The 18,876-nt window shown below is 38.8% G+C and overlaps 1 protein-coding gene across 1 annotated transcript in view; it reads left to right on the top strand.

Annotated features, from left to right (window-relative positions):
* The window catches only part of PTPRN2 (protein tyrosine phosphatase receptor type N2), a 622,824-nt gene that overhangs the window by 526,456 nt on the left and 77,492 nt on the right, over nt 1-18,876 (top strand). The window contains exon 14 of the mRNA XM_071734753.1: nt 11,500-11,694. Within this exon, the coding sequence (XP_071590854.1) occupies nt 11,500-11,694 (195 nt within the window). The remainder of the gene's footprint in view (nt 1-11,499; nt 11,695-18,876) is intronic.

Genomic DNA, 18,876 nt, shown 5'->3' with positions numbered 1-18,876 from the left:
CCTTTTCCCTGTCTAGCTAGCATAGTTGTAGGCTTCTCAACGATTCCTGGTTTACGTTCTATAAAGGACTGCTGCTGGCTTGCAGAACTGTGTTCTGGTAGCATCTCAGAATCTCAGGATTGGCTGATCTTGTTCTCCAAAGTGGAAGTGGCTCAGCATAATCACAATAAAGCTAATTTCTGGTAGTGAGGTTCCATGTTTACCTTGGATAATTAAAGCCAGCCCCTTCCCCCTCATCAAAGGTTTCTTGAGTTGAAGAGGCATGCATTTCACGTATGTGGGAAGGCTTTTTCTTGGTCATGCTGTCTGACAACAACAGATATATATGGTTTGAAGTGGGCTGTAGCAGAACCAAAACTACCAACCCTAGTAGTTATTACAACCCTAACTACCTACCTGTTTTCTAGTACTGCTGGTCTGAGCATCCTCATAATCTTTAAATATGTATCAGGGAGGGCATTTACATGGTGGAGAAATACTGACCTTTCCCCCCAATGGCCAATTAGTAGAACAAAGAAAAGATGAACAGGAAAAATTCAGTATACTCTTGCTTTTGACCGTGTGAGGAAAAGAAACTTAGATCTTGCCTTTTTCCAACTTCTGAAGTGGAGTTCATCCTGGCTTCTTGTGAAAGAAAAATGTTTTGTGTGGAGTGAAAAGGTGTGATTTGCTGAAAGAGGTTTTGCTGCAGTGGATCATAGTGAAAAGTCCATGTGGCTGGCTATCCATATGAGACTGGAGGAGAAATCTGATGGAGCTGAATGTAGTTTTGTCAGCAAGAACACTCTACATAAGTAAATTCATGTTACATAGTGAAATTTTGTCATACCACATCTCCCTCTGAACTCCGGGGAAATAATATGTACAGTAAAATGAGAATGTGAGCATGTAAAATCCATATGCTGTCACCCACAACAGTGAAATAAAGAGCTGCATTTCCTAATTAACCTCACTGGAAAACTCCTGGGTGTGAAGTTAAAACATAGAGTAGTGTTGCCTAGCAAGCTGAGATTTCAGTTTGGTTTTGAAGGTCTGGGTCAACCCAATGGCTCTTCAGGCATTGTTGACTAATAATTTTGTCAGTTTGTTAGAGGGCCTTAGAAGTTAATTAAGTATAAATCAATGCTTGAGGCTTCTGTGAGTGTTGGTCACTCCATCTCTGGAGGAATGCTGCAGAAATGGAGGGAGTGAGGAAAAGGTGACAAGAATGATTAAGGGTATGAAAACCCCGTATGAATAGAGATTGGAAAGACGTTTCTTCTAGAACAGCAAGAAGTGGCAGTATGGAGAAGAAAAAAAAGTGTGTAAGATGTGAAACTGAAGAAAGAGTGAAACGCATACCAAAAAACATTGTTACAGTAAATACATAAAATTAAAGGGTAATAGAGAATAAGCTATGTAACACAACTGCAACATGAAATGCTCTTTCTGCAGGATGTTGTTGATGCACAAATTGCTAGCAACAATCTCAAAAATCAAAGTGGCATATGAGAAAAAATATTTCAGCTAATAAAATATCTGATAATTTAGAAGGTGTCTTTAACCTCATGCCTTAGCTCTCAAAATAATCTAAAATTAAGATGTGACTGTGCCTACCTTGTATGTCTTCTGCTCTGGTCTGTGGTGCTCATTGAAGACGAAGCGGTGCCTGTTGGAGAGTTCCGTGAGGGTGGAAGAGGCTGTGTACTTGCAAGAGCTGGCAAAGGGAACCCTTTGGAGCTTCAGTAGTGGCCAAGGAGGTTCCTTTTCTTTGTAAGCCAGCACACACATTGACTCCTGGGTGCTGCTGCAGGGTGTTTGTTGTCAGCAGGTGCCCTGCAGCAGGGCAGGGGTGGCGAGGAGGGCAGAGAGTGCTGGGCACTGCTGGGTCTGGCTGGGCGCTTGGTTCTGGGGAGAGGCAGGGAGAGCAAACAGAAATGTGCCTTTTTGCTGCTTTTTTTCTACAAAATGAGAAGTCTCCCTGTGTCTCTGATCATCAGTACTAAGGATAACATCCCTCTTAATTTTATCTAGTATCTCCTGTAACGCTCATAAAGTGAATGTTTAGGAATGTTAACCAACCTTTTTAATCCTTGAAGACTTTTGTGTGTGTCTGTTCTCTGAGACACAGTAGGACTCATACATCTAATTTTTTTCCATAGTTTTGGAGAGTTTCTCTGTATTACAAAGTTTTTTTGCTCACAGTTCTGATTTACATGCAGCTTTGTGCTTTGTAGATCATTTGCTTTTTGTTTATTTGTTTACAATGTTTCTTTGTTCAAAAAATTTCCATTTTTTCTTCATAGCAGATTTAAGAGAGTGATTTCATTTTTGTTTTCAGGGAGGAGTGGGTGGAAAACAATGACTTAAGTTTTCAAATCAGGAGAGGTTAATCACTGGCAATTTCAACTGTCATGACAGATGATGTTATGGAAGAAAGTTTGTCGTTGCTGGCCATCCTTGATAAAAAATTCCTTATCCTAGCATCACCTCTTATGTGTGTAGCCACCCTCTAGGAAAAAAAAATACAAACCAAAAATATTAGAGTTTTTTAGAAGTTTTTTAGGACTTCTTTTTGTATTTCTCTGCCTGATTTTAGTACATCAATGCAGTTACACAGACTTAAGGAGAAGCAATAGTAATCTTTGAAATGTGGTGAAACAACATTTTTAGACATGAACCTGTGGGTATGTGTTTGTTTCTTTCCGAGGTAGAAGCGTAGATGAGTCATGCTGGCGAGCTGGGAATCCTTATTTCTAGCAGCAATGTTCTTCCATTTGCAGTCCTGCAGGGCAATAAAATAGTGGACTACACAGCCTTAATGTATACCTTTCCTGAGAAGCTACAGCTGCCTTGGGACTGCATTTTTTGCCTGTCATGGGCCCCAGGCGACTATAAATGCTGGGAGTGGAAAAGGAAACATTTGTGGCAGTTACCAACGCTGGCATCTGCTGGGAGCTGGTTGGGCTTTGGGTGGGTTGGACAAAGTCAAAATAGATGATGAATTTGCACATGGTTCTGCATGGCCTTTCAGGTTAATTCAGTTGTTACTATGGTTTATTTGTAACCCGTACTGTGCTGGATGGCTCTTGCTGTGCTAGCTGTGAATTTACTGTGCAAATTCATAGTAAGAAGCAGCTGTGTCCTCATGAGCATATATTTGAGTTAGTTAAGATGAACAAAGTATGAAAAGGTGTTTTATACGTGATTTTTCTCTGTCTTAATTACTTCTTAAGAAATTGTCCGTCTCTCAGCTTAATATTTACCATATACTTGCCAAAAGCTATCATAGCTATATATATCTACAGCTGAAATGTGGGAAATGCAATTTAGAAACCAACTTTTGTTGAAACTACCAAAATTACATTTTAAAAAATTGTAGGGTTTTTTTGTGGCAGGTCGGTGAATCTTATATTCTGTTTCTTCCAGAATTAGAGCTGCCTCAATTGCAGGATCAGTAATGCTCAGACACTGTCAGGGATATCCTGGGGAAAACCTAGGTGCTTTTACACTAGTAGATCTCAGGTGACTTCAGGGCTATGATTTGCAGATCTTTCCTGTTGGAAATACTCCCTGGTTTCCTTGGAAGTCTCAAGATAGTGTCTTTAAACCCTCAGAGAAAGCACTGTGATTCCATAATGCCCATGATGACATTATTCCAGTTCAAATCAGTTTAAAGACGTGAGCTTTCTCCCTACATCTTCTCTCTGTGAAGTCCAATGTATTGAAGTAATTTTAAGTTAGTTTCATAGACCTCTTCCCTCTTTTAGAAATCAAGGATATAAGTTCATACTTATTCACACAGTCCCATTTAGAGTGGTCTCTCGTATTTTTGCAGAGGAGAGAAATCCCTAGCAGAGTAACTTAAATATGGTCTTCAAATTTCACAAGTCCTCTGGGGAGCAGTATTATCTCAAAAGATACCTGTGCTTTCCTGGCACAGATAGCAGAGAAAACACATTGCTGTTATTTTGGGGAAATCTCATTGGATCTGTGGTGTCATGTCTTCCTTGGTGGCATGAACCATGTAAAAGACCTCTCCCTCCTTCAGGAGCTTCTGGGCTCTTTGACTGTCTGTCTTTCTTACTGATGAGAGGTTCCTGAAGAAGTAAAAATATTTCCATGAGCTGTACTGCATAGTTTGTGTCTTTGGTTCTGGGCAAGCCAGAAATTTTCACACCTATTTGACTTGTGGAGCAAGTGTGCAAGAACTTGATGGCTTTTGGTTTTTTTGATTTGGCAGGATAAGACTGTATAAATCCTTGAACTTAAGGAGAATGGAATAAGACAAATAAATACAAATAAAAGACTAGTGATTGCCCGTGTAAGATGGCCATGTTTTCTTTGCCTTTCACCTCCTGCATGGCCTCCACTTTCTTTGTGTGCACAAAGAAAGGCGAATCATAATTACCTGAGTCACCACCAGGAAAGACTTGCAATGCTAAAATAATTGCAATTTTTAATTTCAGAGAACATAATCAAAATTGGGGTTTCGTTAGGAGAACGAACCTCAAGGCTCTGTTTGACTGCAGTGCTCTCAAAAGGAAACAGCAGCCCTGCCTTTTGAGTCATTTAAAAAGCAAACAAAGCAAAACCCTGCACTGAGACTCGGTGACATTCAGATACACAGGGGGTGGTGCAGTGCGAGAAGGCAGATGGTGAACTGGACTGGACAGACTAAGGCTTATTGACAAGCAAATAAATACAATTTACTTGCCTTCCCCTCTCCCCCAGATCTTTCAGATCCAAGTCTAGATAAATTATGAGTTGTGCAGAGTATGGATACGTAATGATAACATTGGATGCTGTGGAGGGATGAAGTCTCTCCAAATATTACACTCAGACAGGTTTTTTTTAATATTTCCCTTTGTTCCTTTGCTGAGGGCACACTGATCCCAGTAGCTGCCTTTTATGTCAAGGACAGAAAAGACTTGTACAAAATATTCCATGTACGTAAGCAGCCCTTTTACTCCTGGACATGCTATGTTAAAATGAAGGTAAAGCTTGAAAGCATGTTTCAATAACTCAAAAATAAATGGTGGTAAATCTCTAATTATCCCCAAAGCTACAAACACAGTAAATAAGTTAAAGTTAAATTTATAACACCTGCAAGCATATTAAGTATGAAAAAGCAAAACAAAGGCAGCCAAATGACTTTAGCTTCACCCTGTAGTAACACTAAGCAAATTTAGTTAGAGAATAATGATTTTTGTGGTCCTAGATTCATTTGTATAAAAAAATTGAGCTTACCTTATTTTTTTTGTTTTTTAAATCTCACTGTGTTCTGACTGCATCCAAAACAGAACAGTTAAATCCCTGCTGTACATGCAGACCTCAGCTCATCCTGTGAATAATTCCTCCCTAATTTGAAAGAAAGTGAGGCTACTTTTAATGTAAATGTATTAAAGCTGAGAAGAAAAGCATTTTAAAGATCCTATTCTCCCATACCTAGCATATAACATTACATATATTCTTAGTTTTCATTATTTATTTTGTCATAAGCATAGCCTTTAACCTTTAGAATTAGTAATCAGCATTTTTAATTTCAAGTTTCTACAAAACAATTTTTGTTTACATGTAAATAAATACGATGTTATTGTATTACCACTGCTTAAGCAGATTTTTTTTCTCTGATAAAATATTGGCAGGTCAGGTTGAAAGGGCTTGGTATACAGTAAGCTATCACTTTTAATAAACAAAGTGATTTCTTTATTTAATGTCTCTGCATTTTCATTGTAATTATATCATGGAAGGATTTATTTTCTCTGATGTTTGTCAATTCTGAAAGTAACTGTGCCACTGTTGTTTCTGGACTCAAGTGATTTCCATTTGAATTTGTTAAGTAAAAGACTTATGAAAGTGTGAAAATGTCAGGCCCATTCTCTGAACTTCTTTTAAAAATAATGCGAATTTGGGCATCAGTTACAAAAATATTTTCATTAATGTATGATGATGAAATTATATTTCTTCTAAATATACGGGAAAGGTGGAATTTCTCTCAGACCCCAGGTTCCTATTAGGCAGTTCTGAGATTAATGTGATGAGGGAAGAAGAGCAGTACTTCAGATATGGATCTGTTTTCATTTACTTTGGACTGGACAATTTAATTTACAATATGCCTGGTGCCAGCTAGATGAGAACACCTCACAGGGTGCAGTCAGTGGCTGGGCTCCATCTACCTGAAGATATTGTGGATTCACTTTGAGTAGAGGTATTGTAATAAAAAGCAACATCCTCACTATAGGTGGCTTTGGGGAGGAGTCACATCTTTTAGGAGTAATGGGTGGAAAGCTGAGGTGCATGTTGGCCATCTCTTGACGAGGTTTTCTGCATGTGAGATACCACTGTGGGGTTTTCAAATTCCATTTTTGCGAATAAAATGAGAATAAAGATTCAATATTGGCCATCAAGCCCCAGTTCCAGTGCCTTTAGTTCTGTGCTTGCCTATATTCTTAGTCCTTATCAGGGTGTACCCTGGAGGTATTCAAAAGCCATGTGCATGAGGCACTTTGGAAAATGCTCTTGTTGGTGATACAGATATTGATCCATGTATTTTATTCAGGGGATGTGTTGACAGTTGGACACAGTGATCTTAGAGGTCTTTTCCAACTGTGACAATTCTGTGATTCTGTGTGTTTACATAGGTTTCTCTCCAAAGCCAAACATTTTAGTAAACTATTTGCCTTAATGGGTTTTCCAGGTACCTTCTGTATTAGCTGAACATGATGGAAAACAAAAAAAAATTCTCGAAATTATCTTTTTCTGCTTTGCCCCTCTGTGATGCTGCTGTGCATCATGAAGCCAGGTGGCAGCAAATGCTGCTGCTGTCACTGGTCAGGGAAGTCCAGAAGAGTTGGCCAGACACCTCTTGGTGGTAAGCAGGTTGCATCTCTAAACCAGACCTGGACAGACATCTGTGGGGTTCACTTCTGAACAGACTTGATGCCTCCTTGGTTGAGAGGAGAGTCTCCTACCCGTTTTTTCAAGGTTGGAGAGGTGTCTGTGGAAAGGCTGGCTCCCCATCCATGTGGCTTGTAGTCCACTAGGCACAGTAAATCTCTTAGTGCCCTTTTTTAAATGTGGATAAATATATTTATCCTGCAATGTGTTTCGTTTCCAAGTGGACTGTATGGATTTGAAAATCCATGTATTGTACCTAGGAAATTATTGTTGCTTCCTGCTTCTCCTTGTCTCTGAGGACAACCAAGTATTAGCAACACTTTAAAACATCACTGGAAGAGGTCCGGGTGTTTTCTGAGAATACTATTTATGGTTTGCTTAAGGTTATCAATTATGTCTCAAATAAAAAGCTCTCTACAGATGATCATTGTACTGTACTTTGAACTCATTTAGCTGGACATTATTTACAGAATATTTATCATGGTTATGGCAGTTTTTGTCACACAGCAATATTATTTTTTCATTATATGCTGCATGTGACCACCATATAAGTTTGTTAATAAATGCTGGGAAATAAAAAACAGAGTAAGTGCCTCAGTATGATAGCAATTCCCATGTGATGAGAAATAATGTCATAAACTTCAAATTACCTTTTAAATAAATGTTTATGTCCAACCCATCCATTAGATCATAGCCTGGGGGTCAGGAGGATCATTTCTTCATATTTCACTGTATGCATTATGATTGCTTTTTTAGGTGTAAATGATGTTTTAAAATGAAGAATGACACTCAAACTATACACAAGCAATGCCTAGACATTACCGAGTCGCAGTACAGCAGAAATAGCCTCAGCCACTCAGCTAAATATAGAACTGCAGCAGTAAATTGAATTAATTCTTAGAAAATATTTTTAATGGTGTACGTGCTGAGACAACCACAGAAATACATCTTGTGTCGTTCTCAGAGTTTGCAGCTTTGACATGGCAGTCAAGTTTAAATTCTAGTTGGGGTTTGGTAGATGGCTGATTTGCTAAATGCTTAGGAGAGAAAAAATTTTGTAGAGCAGGGAAGAGCACACCTGAGCATGCAAAGATGTGTACAGGTGACAGATAGCATATTAATGAGCATATTATCCAGGGCCTGATGTGCTTGTGGTGGCTCTGTGAGGGCCCCTGGGTGTTGTTTCCCTGAGAGCACCTGGTATGAAACCATTGAGGCCCCACCATTGCCAGTGACTTTGATAGGAATGGGACAGAGATGCCCATCTCAAGGATGAAGCAAGTTTGTGTCCCACATTTAGACATTTCTCTGCTCTGAGCTGGACCTCCCTAGTCTGTGAGTCCCTGAGGAACCATTTGGGTGCCCCAAAATGCCCCATGCATCAAAGCTTTTATAAGTGGTGGTGTTATCTGTGTTATACTAAAAACCCAAACAGGAATTGAAATGTTTGAGCTGAGAGAGGTGGCTTTGAAGAAGCAGAAACTTCTGGTGTCCTGAGCCTGGTGCTGTGTGTGATGGAGCTGGTTCCTCAGCCTGGGCTGGGCTGGCTGCGAGTCTGGGAAGGAAGAGCTGTCAAGGGCCATTAGACTGATCTGGAAATAAATTTTTAAAACCCCTTCTGCTTACAGGCAGGGAAAAATGCATTGTCTTGGAGATTTAAAAACACTAATCAAGAAATTCGGTGTTGTTTTTGCTGCAACTATGATTTGACCTTCCTGTTTACATAAAACATTTTTCATGACTGTGAGCAGTGACGTGGTTGCTTTGTTTAAGGTATTTGACAGTTACAGCAGTTCTGGGAATAATTTTTTTTGCTCTATATATGTCATGAAAGAAACATGTTAATATTAGAAATCAGATTACTTTTTTTTTCAACTTATTTATATTTTTTTCTCAACCATCCTTTATGAGGACCATGAGCATGTTTAACTTTAAAATAACATTATGTCCAAAACATTTTTATTAATTTCAAGGTTAATCTACTCTAGAACCAGTTGGCTATAATGTTGCTTCTTTTGTCATTATTATTTGAGTAAAAATTGTATATTCATTTCTTAGAGTTCACTTGATCCTGATTGCTTTTTGTTACCAGAGGTCTCTAATCCTTCCCACAGCAACCACTTGTAAAAGCAGAGGATTATGACTTGAAGCAGGATATGAGCAGCAGGAACAGATCAACTTAAAAACAAAGATCCTGTTTGAGTACAAATGCTATTGTTAGCACAGAGTTGGGGTGAGTCAAGTGGCAGGATGTCTATTAGAATATTATAAATCTGTATGTACACCACATGGTGTGCTAGCCAGAAGAGACATCCTTTTAGCAGTTATGTGATGGATAACACATTTTTATAACTTTGGTTATTATACTTCTACCTGGTCCAATAAACCATTCTCTCTATTAGAACAGCCAATATCCAAATATCTGAGCAGCTTTTTGTTTTTCTGTTGATTTATTTTTCTGTCTAAAAAGTTTCTACACTGTTATACTTTTCCCAAAATCTGCTAAAAGCAAGGATTTTAAATTACAGTACTGCAAGGTCATTCCAAGGTCCAAGTAATAGCTGTTTTGGACTACTGCTATCTTTTCTTATGATATGTGTGATCCTTCAGAGAAAAAGTTTTTTTTTTTCTTTGTCCCTATATATATATATATATTTTTTTTTTTATTTTTTTTTTTTTAAAAGGAATAGCATTTTTTTCCTTTATTAAGAGGTCTTGTATTTAACTGACCTATTTGTCACTATTATATGTGACTCAATTTCTAAGTAATTTTGAAGTTTAATTTTTTTTTTGTCTCTATTTTTCCTGTTAAGGTCAGTAGAGAGCAAAAAAGTATCAGGAGGCGACTGAAAACATTGTAGTCTGGTGTGGAAAAAAACCTACTTTTTGTAAGCATTTAAAAAATTCTTACCTGGCATGGATGAAATTTATAAATATACAAACCATGGTGATTAAGTCAGGTATCAGTTTCACTTGAGACAGTCTGCACAGTTATTCCAACAAATGAGAGCACCTACAAAGAGTAACCTGTGCATCCCAAACTTCTGCTAACTGTGTTTTTGTAATAGACAACAAAATATATCCTGTTTATAAATAATACAAACTTTATCTCAATGAGTCTTATTTGTACATGCATATATATATATATATATATATATATATGCTTTATATTGCATGCCATATAATAAAAGAAATTTCACATAAGCACCTCTAATGGCAAGTTAATCAGAAGCTTTGGTAGCAAAAAAAGTTTGGTGGGATCTTTATTGCCATGTGGAGGCAAGAGGAGGCTCAATATAATGGTTCCAATGAGTTTGTTAGAATGCTTGCTACTGCATGGATTAGGATCCCTCTTCAGTGTCCTAAAGTTTGCAAGGTTAAAAAAGCCTGGTCTTAAAGTCATATTTCTAACTCCAGTCTGGAAAGAAGATTTTATTGCAGTTGATATATGGACGTTTTCAGATCATCCTACTGATGGCACTTGCAACTAAATTATCAATGAATAAGAAAACAGGAGCCACGTCATTTCAACAGTATAAATTCTTCAGACTGTATTAGTTTGTCAGCCTGAGGCAAGAGACTGTGCTCTTAGTACTCATCTGTGCAGAATGAGTAATCTGAGACAAATGTGTAGCCACACCATGTGTGCAATATGTCCAGATACTATGGACTTGCTGTGCATTGCAGGCAACCAAGTATCTCTCTTGGACAATAGACATATGTTTAAAAAATCATAATTTTATTATGCTGGCTGGGATTTCACCACACATAACTGATTCTAAAAGCACTGTAACAATGACAGCATAACTATGGGTCTATTTATCAGAATTTTATACTTTAAGGTGTTGGTTTTACCAGCAGGATTTTCTACTGCCTAACAAGAATTCTGTATTTTTCCATGAATTCTATGTGCGGGAGAAACTGAAAATAAATATTCCCAGTGCAAACTATTTCAGTGCTTTAACATGGTTTGCATTAGCTTGTGTGATAGCTTGATTTTTCTTTCTTCGCCAAAGCTGCTTAAACAATACAATGACAGATTTCTGCTTTTATTCTTTGTTAATGTCATTCTTCATCCTCTCTGCCCCACATCAGGGAGGGAGTGTTGTGAGTTTGCTGTTTTAATGAAGAGAAATGAGGCATCTATCAACTAAGATTTATACTAGAGTGCACATCAATTCAGTTGCCTTGAGCTTGCTGAGTTTGCATATCCAGGGCCAAGTAGCATTCTCAATTACTCCCGTGCAATCCCATTAACTTCAGGAGGTTGTGCAGTTCAAAAGTGGCTTCACAGAACACAGGCCAATGAGAAGGAAGAAAGGATATCTGTTAGTAAAGTCCAGCTTCCAAATATTATTTTTTGGTTATCTAAATGGAGATGTACATACAGTCATAATTACGCTTGTGAAAGGTTAGGGTAGTCACTGAGTATCACTTTGTAGATGTGCCTTGCAGAACAGACAGCCTCCCAGAAATCACTGTCGTGAGGAGGAAAACACTTCCAGCCTGGAAACATATTGTAAATCATATGTCTTTAGTAGACTGTATCCTGTAATTACTCTTAACTGTGGGCTGCTTTTTCCTCTCTCTCTCTCTCTCTTTCTCTCTCTCTCTCTCCAGGAGCTATGCCGCCAGCGCATGGCAGTGAAAACCTCAGATCGCCCGGAGCCCCTGCACGCTTCTCGAATCAATAGTGTTTCCTCACAGTTCAGTGATGGGCCCATTCCCAGCCCCTCAGCCCGGAGCAGCACATCCTCCTGGTGTGAGGAGCCAGTCCAGTCCAACATGGACATCTCCACCGGTCACATGATCCTGGTAAGGAGGTTTTATCTTCACAGCATGAGGAATGTCGGGATTTAAGGTACCTGCTTAGCTTTTCGAAAGAGATTGCTTTTTAAAGGAAAGGAACCTGTCTTTTTCCAGGTAAAAAAATATTCCTGAGCTTTCTTGGTAATTTTGGGTTTGTTATAATTAAAACTCTAAAGGGATTTCTTTTTCCGTTTCTTTTTTATTATATTCTGGGGTTTTTTTCTCCTGTGGCAAACATTCTTTTATCTTGGACATTGGAATTGTTTGTGTGCCGCTTTAAAAAAGAGAAGCCTTTTGTTGTCCTTTTGTCCTGTTAATTCATGTTTACCTCAGCTTGGGCAGCTGAAGAAAATGGCTAAATTTCTGGTCAATTTGCTGCTTTTCCTCATGTTTCTTTAGAGTGCAGAAGTATCTGAGCTGAGAAAGGAACAGACTCTTAGTGATATGGAGCAATTTATTTTCCATTACTGTTAGAAAAGGGGTTTGAATTTTGAGCCTAGCATGAATTTTCTTGTTCTTGGCTGGATTTCACTCCAAGCTGAATCCCTTCTATATTTGAAATTATTCAAATATATTCTATTAATAGAGTCTGTATTGGAAAACCTGGGTTACTTCCAAACACGACTTGCAACTAGTATCAGTGTGGAAGATGAGCACATTAACATCTATGTGGAAATTGCTTTAGCAGCCCAAGACCAACAGGGTCCAGTGGTTGCAACTGGTTGCAGATTATTTATCTCTCTCACTATTAGTGTCATCCTGCTACGAGAATTGTGGAGTAATACCCCTTTTTTCATGCTTTTTCTTCCTCCTTTAAATATTTACTGTCTTGGTAGAGTGCACTGAAATTAGCTGAGGTTAGGTGATGGTGAAAACGATGAGACAGGGTTTATTTTTGCTTTCTATATTTGTTTTCTGCTATTTATTATCATGCTAGATGTAAAGTAAACACCCTTTTCAGATGGTAGCATTGCCACCCTTTGGGAAACTTCCCTGTTGATTTATGTGTGTCCTGCTGACGTGACTCACCAGTGGGGTCTCAGAAAAAAAATTCTCTCCATCATGCTATATTTCTAGGACATAATTTTTCAACTCTCTCTTTTTCTTGACTTAAATTTGAAAGTACAGTTTTCTCAGATACTTTTCAAGTTCTTATAAGGCACCTCACCTAATGGGGAATGGAATGAAGTTAGGCAAAATCTGAAGAGCTGACTTGACCTAAGCCAAGGTACTGACCTCCTCCAGCCTTGGTGAGATCAGCTATAAAACTGAGCAAAAGCAGGGCAGTTTTGTAAACCAGATGCTTCATCAGTGTATGCCATCCTGAGTAAACATGTTTTGCCCTGCCCTTACCCATTCCTCCTCAGATAAAAAAGGGCTTAAAGGGTGTTAAAATCTGGTATACAAGTGCAGTTAGGAAGGTAGGAAGAATTGCTTCTGTGACAGAATGTCATGTGTTAGAGTTTTCAGTGCCACTTTTTTGCCTAACCAGTATTAAAATTAACTTGATTTCCTTTTATAGTTTGCTGAAATGTTTGGGTAAAAAAAAAAAAAAAATACCTCAATTGCCCAGCCTCAAAATAAATACAAACTCCTGTGGTCAAGTCCTACGGCAATATATTTGTATGGACATAAGAGCAAGATTTCCTGTGTAGCTGGAAATATACATTTAGTATTTGCAGTAAGTTTCAACTACTTTAAATTAAAGAAGACTGTTTTCAAATATATTATTGGGAAAAAAAAGAAAGATCCTAAAATCAAGCCTAAGGGAGAAAATATTGCACATGGAGCTATTTGTTTTGGCTCTGGGAATCTCTCCAAAAGTGCAAGGAAGAATAATCTCCACATGGCAATAAATAAAACTTTAAAAAACAGTCACATTGGTCAAGATCAGTGTTACGGTGTTCAGTGTTCATAATTCAGTCAATCCTGTTTAACCTTGAATGAACTCATGCATATGTTATCTATCTAGCAGCATGTGTTGTATCTAGATGGTGAGAGTTCAAAGAAGGGTAAAAGAAATGCTGTAGTGTTGTGAGAGTACAAACCACACAGAGAGAGTAAAACCAGTTAATTTGTTTGGTCTAAACTGAGCCAAAAAAAATCAGTGATTCAGGGGAGTCTGCATATGTGCTTTGAAATAGAGGATGGGGAAAAATTGTCCTTAATAGACGCAGATGATGCAATTAGGAAGAAAATACAGGTTAGAATCAAAAGTATACATTTACCCTGGATATCAGGGCAAGCCTAATAGGAGGGTCAGACAGGCAGTGGGGATGTTTACTTAAGGGGAGTAGTTAAACTAAATTCAAGATGTGCTGGAAGAGAAGCTAGGTTAGGTTTACATGGGAAGATCAGCATCACTCAGACACAGCACTGAAGCAAATGATTGGACTTGATCAAAAATGTTCATGTTCTGTGTCAGTGTGGGTCACATTGAAACTGGAGAGCTGACTCAATTTATGTTTTGCTCAAAAGTAAATGCACATATCTCTAATACTTTATTTGCCTGAACTTCTCAGTCCATGAAGATGCAGGCTTGTTGGACTTTAGCAACAGAAGAGGTTCACCAGCAGTGAGCTTTTCCTCCCCTGGTCATGCAGCTACAAGTACAGGACAGCAAGGAGCCACTTTGCAAATTTTATGACATTCAGTACAAGAAGTTTCCCAGTTCTTCCTATTCTCTGCTGCCTTTTAAATTTTTTAGATATTTTCCATGAAAAATATCTCAGTGCCTAAAAATGCACCAAGAAATATTAGCTAGGGAGCAAGTAAGAATGGCAAATACCATCTGCTTTGCAGGGTAAATGCATTTACAGTTCTGTAAATGTGTTTTTCATCTCCTCAGTGTGCAGTGAAGTAGCAGTTAGCTGAGCTAAGGGTCCTCAGTTGTTATTGTTCATAGGTGCCAGGACTTCTCCAGAGAAAATAAAACAATGGCTGACTATATAAAGTGGCAGCAGGAAATATTTTATTGTGATTTATAAACAGGATAAATCTTCAGTGAAAGTAGCTTAGGAGAAATGTGTCTGTGACTGCTGAAGGACTCCACCTAATCCTGCTCAGAGGCAGCGTTGGTCAGAAACATCGCTGTACAGCGGTTTAATTTGCTGGAGAGTGCCAGCAGGTCATAGCTGCAGTGACTGTCCAAGCCACAGCTACTTTGGGTTTATTGGAGCTTGTGGTTGGCCACAGATGCTGTTTTCTTGGAGGACTTGCTGCTTGTGGTTAGCGCATCATTTGTAGGACTTGAGGTTGGGAGAAACCTGGAATCTTCCAAACCCATATGGCTATGGGGCAGTCTCCTCACCTAGTCTGAAACCAGTCTTTCAAAGAGAGAAATCCTGCCTTTCTGCCACTTTCCTGGACACCGGCAGCAATGTCTCTGCAGTGCTGACAGTAGCATGAGGTAGTTTGTGCTATTGGCAGGAGGAAGCAGGGAGGACTCAGGAGGCCCAGAAGGACAGGGATAACAACATTCAGAGCTTTTTTTTTCTTTCTTTCTTTTTCTTTTTCACATTCCGTTTCCTCACATTTATATCAGGAGGATGGTCCATATGGCACTTTCTGATTGATGAGATGTCTTTCTAGAAGATCCAAGCAGTTTGGAAAATGTAGTCAGAGGAGTGTGTTATATGTGGTCGTGTTTGTGGCACTGACTGACTGGTTTCAGCATGAGCAACAGCAACAGAGTGCCCTCATTTCAGTCACTGCTGGTTTTGCAAGAAACCATTGTTTTTCAGAAGATCATAGTGAGGGAGAGTAGAAACTCAGAAGCAGATTTCCATCCACTTTATTCAGATATTTACACCTATATTTCAATTGCTGAGAGAAATCCTAATAACCTGAAACCTTCTCTTTGCAATCCAGCAAAAGAACTAAAGGGAATTTGAAGGTGTCCCTAAAGAGGTTTGCTCTCCCTGACTTGGGCTTCTAACTTATACCTACATTTTAGGTACTTAATGAAGTGTTGTCTTGGACACCAGAAATTCCCTTCCTTGTTGGTGAAGTGAGTGGGCAGCTGTGAAGGTTTCCAGAGAATTGAGCCTCCTGGGAGACCTTCTGCTGTACCTGCACCATCCCATCACCATCTGCAGCTTAGATGAAGGAATGTCTTTTGTTCATGCTGGAGCACAGGTTCAGCACGTAAGTTAGGTAGATTGCATCCCACATCTGCTTCATATATTGCCACGCTTGTTTGGTTAAAATAATTACAATCTTTTATGAATTTTTAAATTAAGAACAGCACAGCAAGAAGGGAGCATATGCATTTGCTGATAACATTTTGAGGTTGTTATCTGAATACCATAGATGAGAGGGAATTTGCAGAAGCAGAAGTGATTTTCTGTGTTTTGGGGTTTGGTTTTTTTTCTTTGTAAAGACAGAAGTGCAAAACTTGGAGCATTTTACATAAATTAGAATTTCAGAAAGTCTGAATTTCCAAAATACTCTCTTTGGTACTTGCTTAAGCTGGAAGTCTGAGGAGTCTTCTCCCTGAAGGTGTGAAACTTCTGTCTGGGCTGGAAATAATATTAGTGTGTGATAATTTGTGCATACTATACTTGACAGTTTTGTAACTGGTCTGAATGAGACAGTAGGAGCAAATAAACTAAGGACTGAAATCCAAGGCCTTGCATGTAAAAGGTGTAAACCTGTTTGCCCTTGTGTTTGCCTGCAAACCCAGAAGCACCTTGCCCATAGAGAAGTGATGGATGGTCTCATATGAGAACTTTGTGTCAAAAGACAGTTCTGGGAGAGGTTGTGTCACCCCTCCAATGAGTACCTGTGAGCACCTCCTGAAACATAACCTGAAGTAGGGGCCCATGGGATGAGACCTGCTGCTGGCAAACCAGTCAAACACAAAATGTTGAATTTTTCCATCTAATTCAGTTTTGATGCTGATTGATGTGGGACTGAGAAGAATAGCAAGGGGGCAATAGTTTCCAAGGTTGAACTTTGGGTTTTTAGATAACATTGGTATCCTGTACTCTCTGCGTTGTAACTTTTTGGTGATTTCTAAACAGTTTTACCTCACTTCATTTTTAAAAATAAACTCTGTTTGAAGTGGACTCTGGGTTAGCTGCTTTGTTTTAATTGAATATGGAAGAGTGTAGAACTGAGTGACAGAAGGCACATTCCAACAAGAAAAAAATATTTCTTAAATACTTCATCACATTTTGCTGAAACTCCTTGATTTTATTCTTAAAGCTCCATTAGAAGCATGAGCAAAAGGCCTCCAAACACACTTTTATAGATGAAAGAAGAAACTCCAGCATATGAGGACTGGCAGTGCTGTGCTAGATGCAGGTGTACTTTCCACCTTGAGCTTAATGCAGATACACAGAGAACATTTCCTGAGCTGAAGGAGCATGATGTGCACTGCCTGGGGACATGTACTGCAGAAGTGATTAATGCCAAAAGGAACAGTGGTGAGGACTGCAGGTATGGAAAACAAGGTCTTGGTAACAATTATAGTGTGTTCAATTATTTAGTGGGTTTAAAATTTTTTTTTCCCATCATTTCTTTCTATCACCGTTAATTTCTTTTTGGCTTGCTATGAATTCCAAGAATAGAAATGCTCTGCATAAAACAAAGCAAACAACTGAGAAAAGGAAGGAAAAATCCTCTCTCGCATGGGAAGGGAAACAAGTCAGTGACAAAGTTTAACTAAAAGCAGAAACTCCTTACACATGGGCTAATTCAATTTAAATCTCAACTTTTCTTTCAACTGTGCCAATATAAATAGTTGTAAGAGTCTTAAGAAATATGAGTCCCAAGGCAGCTTTGGCCCTAAAGGCCATATCATCACAAACAGCCAGACCAGAGGAGTCACATGGGAAAAGACTGTTGCATATAGCATTAGTCAGTGACAAGGTAACCAGGGTCCCAAAAAGACATAAATACTGTGAGTGGAAAAATCTTTACCCCTCTCTCCCTGACCTGTCATGCTTTTAGGGAAGAGTGGAGCTGGCTGCCTCCTGAAAGATCTCCTGCTGATGAAATGGCACTTATGCCTCCATTTTAGGGGGTTTTCCCCTCTCTAGATTTTAAGTTGTTTTTCAAACACTTGCCTCTGTTTAAATCCAGGACTTGAGACAAAGGAATAAAGAAAAGCTTCAAAGAGAAGTGCAAAAATTCCTGCTGCATGTGACTAATAAAGCCACAAATCTAGTAAATGGACGTATGTACTACATAGATTTAATCACTGAAACACAGAAAAACCTTTATTGAACAGGTTAGCCTTTGATTCTTCCATTTTTATTTATTTCATGCTCAGCTGTGTCCCTTTTCCTTTATTAGTCTTGTTGAGTGGGCCTTAAGAAGTAATGACAGTTGTAAGAGTACTGATTCAAGAAAAACATTTACCTTGAAAATTAACAAGAAAAGGTGGTGAGGTACTTATTTGAACTTTGTTTAGGCTTTGGTTGAACATTTTTAGCCATAGTATTATAATTTCTTAAGTCTTCTAGTAGAGAGATGAAGAAAACATTTCTATCAATATTCTGCAGTGCTAATTTTAAGTGTTACATGGAGGGAAATACTTGTCACAAAACTAGCTCATGTAACCATATGCACAAAATCAGAAGAAAGGATCATTGCCATGGCTGAAACAAAACTTAGTGACTATCTGAACTTTTTTGCTGTTTCTAGAGAACATCCAGGTAATGTCAACCCCAGAGAAGTACCAGTTGTACCAAGTAGCAAGAGATGCTAGGAGGTCATTTAATGAAAAAGATCTGTTCTGATACTTCAGTTTGAAGTCAAGAGGTGTTACTCGGTCCTCAGCTGCTTCTGAGTCTTATTTGTGGCAGAAACCAGAGAGGAACTCTTGTCCAGGAGGCTACTGCTTTTTTCTTTTGGTTCCAGATGCATGCTAAGTAATGCAATGCTCCTCTGTATTTGTCCTGTTGTGTCCATGCATGATGTGAGCACTTTGTTGTTTGGGATCTAACAGGTGGAAATGCCTCTTTAGAAGGAGAAGGGCACTGGAAGAGGGTGGTTCAGAAGAACTTCTTGGGCCAGAGGCCAATATGATTGTACAGGTTATGTTGTACCTCTGAGGTGCTGGCAGAGTTCAGCCATGGGAAGGACGTGAGCTTTGACTTCTGACTTAATTCCTTTGAGTTAAGGAAATTTCTCTCAGGAGGCTGCAAAACACGATGCACCATGGAGATCAAATGACTTGTG

The sequence above is a fragment of the Heliangelus exortis genome, chromosome 2 (genome assembly GCF_036169615.1).
Source record: "Heliangelus exortis chromosome 2, bHelExo1.hap1, whole genome shotgun sequence".
NCBI lineage: Eukaryota > Metazoa > Chordata > Aves > Apodiformes > Trochilidae > Heliangelus > Heliangelus exortis.
The sequence above is the reverse complement of the archived record's forward strand: the minus strand, read 5'-3'. Positions and strand labels throughout refer to the sequence as shown.